The sequence below is a fragment of the Megascapheus bottae genome, chromosome 17 (genome assembly GCF_031878675.1).
Source record: "Megascapheus bottae isolate mThoBot1 chromosome 17, mThoBot2.hap1, whole genome shotgun sequence".
In the NCBI taxonomy this organism is placed as follows: domain Eukaryota; kingdom Metazoa; phylum Chordata; class Mammalia; order Rodentia; family Geomyidae; genus Megascapheus; species Megascapheus bottae.
The window spans coordinates 21354902-21363835 of record NC_143525.1 but is presented as its reverse complement, the minus strand read 5'-3'; the positions used below and the strand labels follow the sequence as shown (position 1 = coordinate 21363835).

The following is an 8934-nucleotide window of genomic DNA, read 5'->3' as shown; positions in this document are numbered from 1 at the left end:
CACTGACTTTTAAATTACATAAAAGAAAAAAAAAACTACACCGCAACAAAAATACAGTTTGTGTTCATGTAGTTAGCAGCTTTTCAAAAAATTAAGGCAGAGTGTGCTGCCTTTGTGATGCCATTTTCAAAAACATTCTTGTTCCCCTAAAGAGAAGCGTTTCTGGATAAGTTGAATATCCAAGCAAGGCTTGTCTGTGGATTCAAGTTTTGTCAAAAACAAAACAAAACAACAAAAAACAACACATTGGAAAAACAACACCATCATCAAACACAACAACAAAACACAACCCCATAACTTATTCTACAACACGTATATGTGCCTTCTTTGGGTCACATGGAGGCCTAAGTGAGTGCTTCCCAGCCATCCTTACGAGGACCACCAGTCTTTGTTTTTGTTTTCCTGGAAAGCCCTGGGCGAGCCTTCATCCCACCTCTGAACCACTCAGTACCTGTGGTCTCTGTCCCCTGTTCCAGGCCCTGGGACCCACAGACTCGCAAGTGGTGAAAGAAGATTTCTCCCACAGTAGGAACCCCGGGCCAGTCATATCTCTGATTCTCGCCTTAAGGGCCTGGGCTCTAAGGGGACACTGGCCTGGTTATGCAGGTCCAGGTCCGGGGGAGATTCTGTGCTGGTGCTCTCGGGCGCCCCGTTGTCACTGTCGTCTTCCTCTTTGCTGGTGAGGGCCACCTCGTTCTCATAGCAGAAGGAATTGGCGTTGGAGAGGATGTATTTCTTCTCGGCTAAGTCCCGGGCGCTGCAGAGCGGCGTGTTGGGCACCTCGTAGGTCTTGTGGAAGCGGGAGTAGTCCACCTTGTAGTAGTGCTTCTCCTCGAAGAGCACCGGCTCGTACCGGTGTCCCCAGAGGATCTCGTTGGCCAGGTAGGAACTCCGGCACTGCGTGGTCATGGCCGTGGCTTCCACCATCCCTTCCAGGATGACCACGATCTCGAAGTCGGCGTTGTCCACGTCCTGCTTGCTCAGGTCGTACAGGGGGCTGTCCTCGTCGATCTCGTGGACGATGGTGATGGGGGACACGAGGAAGATGCGGTCGATGCCGCTGTCGAAGCCCACGTTGATGTCGATCTGGTCCAGGGGGATGTACTCGCCCTCGGAGGTGACGCGGGACTTGAGGAGCTGCGCGCGGACGTGCGCCTCCACCAAGTGGCTCTTGCGGAGGTTGCCCACGCGCCACATGAGGCACAGCTTACCGTCGCGCATGGCGATCACGGCGTGGTGGCTGAACACTAGGGTCTCGTTGCGCTTCTTGGGTTTGGCCATCTTCGCCATGACGGCCCCGATGATGAAAGCGTCCACGATGCAGCCCACGATGGACTGGAAGACCACCATGAAGACGGCGATGGGGCATTCGTCGGTGACGCACCGGAAGCCGTAGCCGATGGTGGTCTGCGTCTCGATGGAGAAGAGGAAGGCCGCCGTGAAGCTGTTGACCTCGGATACGCACGCCTTGCTCTCCCTGGACGCATCCAGGTCCCCGTGGAGCAGGGCGATCAGCCAGAACACACAGCCGAAGAAGAGCCACGAGAGGACGAACGCCAGGCAGAAGATCACCAGCATCCAGCGCCAGCGGATGTCCACGCACGTGGTGAAGATGTCGGCCAGGTACCGCTGCCCCTTCTCGCCCACGTTGATGAACTGCACGTTGCAGTGGCCGTCCTTCTTCACGAAGCGGCTCCGGCACTGCTGGCGCGTGTGCACTTTGCTCTTGCCGTTCCCGTAGCCGTTGGCCACCGCCAGGGTGGCCAGCTTCAGGCCGTCCTCTTCCGAGGACACCATGCTGTAGCGGTTGGCGCGCGCGCTGCCCATGGCCTCGGCTGTGGACGCCAGCGCTTCTGCTTTGGGGAACAGTCTGAGTTTTTGCAAGACCCTTTGGAGAAACAGTTTTGAATGTTCAGTGAGGACACACGCACGCCGGAAACAAAGAATGATGATGATGATAATTAATAATAATAATAATAATAAAAGGAGGAGGCAGGAGTGTCTCCGAGGTGGGTAGGTGGGTGGGTGGATGGGCGGGGTGTGTGTGCTGGCGCTTCTACCAAGGTCTCGCCGAGGACATGCGGTTACCTCCGCAACTCAGAGGACCATCCACAGGGCTTGTCCTGCGAGACAAGACAGAGCGATCACTAACACAAGTCGGTTTCTTGGAAGAGTTAGGCGACATCCCTCCCCCACCCACCTCAGCATCCCCCACCCCCACCCCCAGCCAAAAGCTCAGCATCACATCCCAACACACTCTGCATTGAATGTCAGAACTCTCTGTTCCCTAAAACTGCTTCCTTTCTTCCTCGCTAGTTACTTTACTTCAGAGCGTTAAACTGCGGGACAGAGATGAGTTATTCCGAACCATCTTTCCACCCAAATTTCGCTTCACATCCCTCTCTTACCTTCGGGCCACCTCTCTAGAACATTGCATTTCAAGGCTGACCTAGCAGCTCTTGCTCTCTTCCTTTCTTTTTGCTTTCTTTTCTTTTTTTTTTTTTCCTCTCCTACGTATGGGGATGTCAAGTCTTTAAAGAGAAGAAAGCCTTTCGGGTCCCAAGGCTTGTCACCAGCTTTTTCAGAACTAAGACATGCCTAAGGAACATTTCATGACAGTGCAGCCTTGGTATTCATTGCATCGCAATGCACGGTGGGAGAACCATTTCAAGCCCTCCAGAACAAGGCTCGAGAGGCCCAGACCATTGTGTGTGGTTGTCACAAAAGAGCAGTCTTTGGAAATCATCTGGCAAATGTCTGAATTGGTGGGTGCCACACCACACACTTGCAGTAGCCACTGCTCAGACATGCCTGACAGCATCTCAGTTGGGGAGAGTGATTCTGACTTGAAGACACAGATTTGCTCTGGGGGATACAGAGCAATTCTGTTGCTTAGCAATAAGAGTTGTTGAAATTCTCCAGAGAGGGGTTTGCCATGTGTAATGACAGGCTAGGAAGTAAGCACCCTCGGTGCCAAAGGACCAGGTCTTTAGCGGATTGAGATAAGGCAGGAACTCATTTCGTGTAGGTCCAATGCTCGGTTTTTTTCAGACAGAGACAACTTTGTAATCTAAGCAGCTCATAAATGCCAGGCTGCTTCCTTTCACTTCCAGGACTGTTGTTTGCTGTAGGTTCCTATGGGGAACGCATTCACCTTTACTTAACAAGAACAAATGGCAGTTTTCATTTTCTTTTTCCAATTGCCTCATTCTCCCCTAGGTTAAGAACTATCTGTGTGTATGAACTTTCCATCTTGGCTCTAATAAAGATGCATTATTTTGGACTAACAAGAGCCTAAGAGAAAGCCAAAGGTGTTTTCTTTAGCAAGTGTGTATCCACAAAAGCAATACAACCTAACAACCTAGCACAAAACTACAAGGTGATTCGCAACTTTTTTTGCAACAACCGCATTGCATGTCCTGAATTGAAGGGAGACAAGGAGCCAGATGTAGGAAACATAAGAAATCCCTCTGATGAGAAAGACACCCCCTTTCTTCCCCTCCTTTCCAAAACCACACTAAAGATTAAGCTGTCACCAGGACCATATTTCAGCCAAGCCTGCTGAAAACAAGCGAAGCAAAGCATTTATCCCAGTTTTGTGCATCCTTTTGTAAAGAGGCAAGGTGCATTGTCTTTGAAAACGCCTTGTTACAGTCTTTTGACTTCTCCTTCTCTATCCAAGTGATTATGCAAGAATGTGCCCCAACACATTTTTCTTAAGATTAGTCATCTGTGAAAATTGCAATGTGTGTTACATTTTGGCAGCTTTTGACACCTAAATGATGCCCCGATCTGAAAGTGCCTTTGAATTACTTGCTAAAAAGAAGGTACTGTGCCTTCCCTACCTTCCACCTGCTTCAGTGTTGTGTCTGCTTCCTTATGAAGCTTGCACTTGGACCAAAGGATTTATCCAGGGGAAGGGGGGCAGTAAGGGAAGAAGAACCACAGACCAGAGGCTTGTAGATCTTAAATATGGAAAGAAAGATTTCTTTTTTTTTCTTTTCTTTTTAACAGTGATTATTGGCTCACATGAAATTGCCAGGCATTTTTACACCAAGACAGAGAAGAGTACAATGGGACACACAGTGCAAGTGTACTTTTGCAATAAAGCAAGGACAAAGGAATCTTCATTTACAAAGAGTTTGAAGTTTGGAATGCAAATTGACTTCAGACTATCTGACTATACGCTGACACCAAGAAATTCCATTTACATGATTCCAAGCAATCAGTCCCTTGGTCTGAGTAACTATGAGGGGAAGATGAGTAGTAGTAGATCACCTCCAATTTATGTCGGCTTACTTTTACACTGTGTTTAGATGAGAGCCTAACAGCCATTTGAAATCGAAAGGCTGAAATAGGCCTCCTCCAAAGATCTTGATCTCAGGATGAGATTGTTTGAATTCCACAAATCACACCATACTAGCTTCCTATGAATAGCATTCTCCATTTAGAGCCTTGAAAAAAAAAAGAAAAAGCCTGTATGGAAGAACTCTGTTATCCTCTCATTTCCACTGCTAATGGTAGCATTTGTTTCCTAAGTGGAGCACCATTAAGAGAATTTGACATTTCTTTCTGAAAAGGGAAAACAAGTGGTTTTGTTGTTATCATTGTTTTAGGCAAAATGGAAGCATTTGTAACTTCAAATAGATACCCCATTATATGTGTATATGTATGTGTGCACATTATATATACACATATAAACATATATATGTGTGTGTATAACATATATATATATATATATATATGGACTTTATGGAGGTAATTACATCAGAGAAGTATGGTACCTGCCAAATTTTGGTAGGATAACAGTCTTAATAATCAACTACAAAAATTGCTTTTACTGTAGACTTTCTCACATTCCCCATTAGCTTTCGGTAGGTCGAAAATTTCCATGCTTACTCCTCTCATTGGAGATCACCAATTCATGGCATCTGTGAAAAGCTTTATTTAATTTAAAAATAAATAAAGATTTCATACTTTATTCAAAATAATGTTCTGAGAAACAATGAACTATGGAAAAATTAGCACACTAAATGAATTGATGGTGATAGCTCCAGAGACCTGATAGTTGGTTTGGTGCACAATGTATAAAATCAACTTTCACCCTTGATATTTAAGAGAGCTGTCTATAAAGTCAATGGACACAAAGAATCATTTTTGCCCAGGCCACTGCCAATGATGTAGAAAGTATTTCTGGGAAATTGAGAGGCTACATGTAGGGCTGTTCATGTTAAGACTATTTATAGGCTGAGCCAAAATTAAGCATAAGCAATGGAAAAAATAGTTCAGCGCTTCAATCTTAGGTAGATATGAAAGGAGAGAGAGAGGGGGGACAGAGAAAGCAAAAGAGAGAGAGAAAGGGGGGAGATACAAGGTCAAAGAGACACTATAAATGAGGGGTACTAAATGGCTTTCAGTATGTAGGAAATAGTTCCAATAAAATCTTTTTTTTTTAAAGCAATAGAATTAAAAAGTAATCAGGAGCGGTACAAGAGAATGACCATGTCTCATAATTATAGCCAAAGCACAAAATTTCTGCCTAAGGATAAGCAATAGCAAAAGAAAATGTGCTGGGCTAATGAGTGTTTAGAGCAGTTATTCCCCAGCTGACGCCATATAGACCAGCCTAAGTGAGCTCTGGGCACAAGTTGCTATGTGAGCCCAACGGCTCTCAGAGCAACCTCTATGTAGCTCAGTAAACAGAAAGCAAGAGAAGAAGGAGGGGACAGGAGGAAGAAGAAGGAGAACACCCCTTTATCTATGGGAGCTCTGTCTTCCATATCTCTGTTCACCAAGAAGGTATCCTCTGGTGGGTGCCCAGCGCTTGCAGATTTTTTGAAAGCAAACCACTAGTGAACTGTAATGTACATGGAAACTGTCCTGCAATGGTAGAGATGCTTAGGTGATGTGGCTAATAGTTTAGGATACTTAAAAGTCATACAAGTACTCTACCACTAGCCAGAATATCTTCAAATGAAAAGTCTGAAGCATGTAGACAAACTGTTAAAAAAAATCCCAGAGGTATAAAGCATCTATTTCATAGGAATAGAAAAAAAAACCATGGAAAATAAAGTGCCATCAGAATATGAGGCAAGGGGTGGAAATCAAAGTCAAATGACCTTGACTTCAACTTTCACCCTTCCTATCATACCCTAAGCAACATATCTCTTTCCTCTAGAGCATCAGGATTGTTGTGGATCGTGACAAATATAAATAAAAGACCCGGAAAAGAACAGGAAGACGCTAACAAGTGTAACAGTATTACATAGCAGACATACAACAATGGTTAGAAAGGAAATCTGACAGCCTATTGATTAGTAGTGTACGGATAAAACACGACTAAAAAGCCATCTCCAAAACATTTTTTCCAATAACACCTTATTTCCCAACAGCTCAAGTGTATTAAAACCTCCAGAATTCTCCTCACGATGACTATGCTACTGATACATTTTTACCCACACACAGACATTAAGCTACCCATTCCCTATCTCTAATTTTTGTTAAGCTGTCATGATGAATTCATGTTCTGATGCAATCTTTGTTGCAGATTCAAACCGTAGTGATCTTTGCTTCTCTGAAACCAGATTGCAATCAAATAAAGGCAGTGATACCACGATTAAGTGCTTAGGGCCAAGTGACATATGATGGGAAAGTTTTGCCGTCTTCAGGCTCAAAAACACAAACTCAAGCTGGGACTCTTTCCTCTAGCCAAAGCAACTTTAAGATGCTTACCCTGGAAACAACCCCCCAAAAGATGACAATGAAATAGTAAAATGACATAAATAGACATCAGGATACAGAAGAAATTTTGATTTGGAGGAGAGCAAAGGAGGTGGTTTGGATCTCAGAACAGAGCTACTATCATACCTCCAACCCTGCCTACTCACCCCTACTCATTTTTTTTTCCCCTTTTGTCTTTTTGTTTTCTTCTATCTTTTCTCCTAAGAGGAAGAAATCAAACTCAGACTCGCCCTTGCGCTGCAAATCCGGTATCTCGCTACAGCTGGTATATTGGAAGTTATGAGCACAAACAGACGTTGCAAGAAATCTGTGTCTGTTGCTCAACTGTTCCAAGCATGTCTCAGTATTTTTAGCTCTGAGGATGTTCAAGGGCTCTCTCTCTCACACACACTACCCAAGCATGAGTTGGGACGCTTGAGAGGAGGGGCGTGGGGGGGGGGTAAAGGAGGGGGGGCGCGACAGAAGCATGACAGCTGGGCATCTTGAGAGCAGCCGGGCAGGGTTAGGGCAGGAGACCTTGGCCCCAGTTTATTCTCCAGGACTCACAGCCAGAGACACCAAATGAAGGAAGAAACCGCCTCCCCACCGCCCTTACCTGTTGCTGGCACAGTAGCATGGGGACATGGAGTAGAAGCAGAGGGATACAGAAGCATGTAAGATCCAGTGGTTTGTATAAATGAGTGAGTCGAAGCAATGGAGAACTCCCTAGAAAAGACCCAGGCTTCGGATGGCTGCGCGCTGGCCAAGGCTCCAGTGCGCTCTGCGCTACCCTGGGCTCTTTTGAGGCGGTCCGTGCGACACCGGCCCTTTTAGCTCCGCCTCCTGGTTGCAACCAGCCAATCTCAGCTCGCCTAGTCCCTTTTCCTCCTCCCCCCTCCTCCTCCCCCTCCTCCTTCTCCTCCTCCTCCTCCCCTCCTTCCCCCCTCCCACAGCGAGGCGGGGAAGAAGGGAGGGGGGCGGGGATGCTGCTGCCAATCCCAGGAACCTGCGGCCGCTTCCTCCCCCTCCACCCCTCCGGAGCACCGTGCGTGGAGTCACAGGGGCTGGGTTTGGGGAGCAGGAAGTCCCCGGGCCAAGCTGGGAGAGCAGCAGGTGGGGAGCTTGGCGGCCGGGCTTCTGTGGCTGTCTAATTGCAGCCTAGCCCTTGGGCATTCGGCTCCTAGCCCTCTGCAAACCCCACACACTTCCCGGGCTCGCTCCGGTGCTGCCGCTGGCTCCTGGAAGGGCGCGCGAGGTGCCCAGGACCAGGCGGAGGGCTGGGCGTCTGGGGGGCGGGTGGGAGGGTTGCACTTCCAACAGGATTACACATCGCTTCCCCCCCTCCGCCCACCCAGAGCCCCCTCTCCCTTCGAACCCCGCCACACACACACACACACACACACACACACACACACACACACACACACACACACGGAATCTGCAGTGCGCACGGTGGTGCAGCAGCAGCAGCTAATTAAACCCAGGCAGAGAATCCAGCAGGGCTTAGACGAAGAAAAAAAAAAAGGAGCAACTGCCTGTCTGCTTGGCTATTCGTTTTTTCCAGGCTGTTGGTGAATTCCTAACCAAACGCCTGGACTTTTCTGGAGGATCGACTGCTGCGTTTCTCTCGCCTTGACCTTCCTTAGCAATTCCTCCTCCTCTTCTTCTTCTTCTTCTTCTTCCTCCTCCTCCTCCTCCTCCTCCTCCTCCTCCTCCTCCTCCTCCTCCTCCTCCTCCTCCTCCTCTTCCATCCACCAGCACCACCCCCACCGCCACCGCCTGGCACGCTCGGTTGATCTAAAATCAGAACAATTAGAGAGTAGTGAATTCTCTGGAACAAGCAACTCCTACCATCGGGCTCTGCCCTCGCACCAAGCACCTCCCAGCTCAACTCTCCTTCTGCTCTCAGCAACCAGGAGAGGGAGAGGGAGAGAGCAAAGAGAGCCAGAGACAGAGAGACTGACAGAGAGGAGAGAGGGGGAGGAAGGGAGAGAGACAGACAGACAGACGGACAGACAGACGGACGGACGGACAGGCAGACACTGGGGGATCTTCAAAAAAAAAAGAAAACCAACTCGGGAGTTATACAAGTTCTTCTCAATTAATCCGCGTGCCTGTGTCTTGTAAAGTGAATGCACGCGTGCAACGCTTGTCTCCGTGCACTTTCAGTATCAGTATAGGAAGTTTTCATCTGAGAGCACACGATGTATTTAC

General features: G+C 47.7%; 1 protein-coding gene across 1 annotated transcript; it reads right to left on the bottom strand.

Moving 5' to 3' along the window:
* Window positions 1–427: 427 nt before the first annotated feature.
* Window positions 428–7457, bottom strand: Kcnj2 (potassium inwardly rectifying channel subfamily J member 2). Its single transcript, XM_090350199.1, has 3 exons — window positions 7337–7457; window positions 2107–2123; window positions 428–1905 (listed from the first exon to the last, which is right to left on the bottom strand). The coding sequence occupies exons 1-3, from the start codon at window positions 7392–7394 to the stop codon at window positions 544–546; spliced, it is 1437 nt and encodes a 478-aa protein (XP_090206325.1). The 5' UTR covers window positions 7395–7457; the 3' UTR covers window positions 428–543.
* Between the last annotated feature and the right edge of the window lie 1477 nt (window positions 7458–8934).

Coding starts and splice junctions, on each gene's coding strand:
- Kcnj2 (XM_090350199.1), bottom strand. CDS start 7,394: ATGCTTCTGTATCCCTCTGCTTCTACTCCATGTCCCCATGCTACTGTG.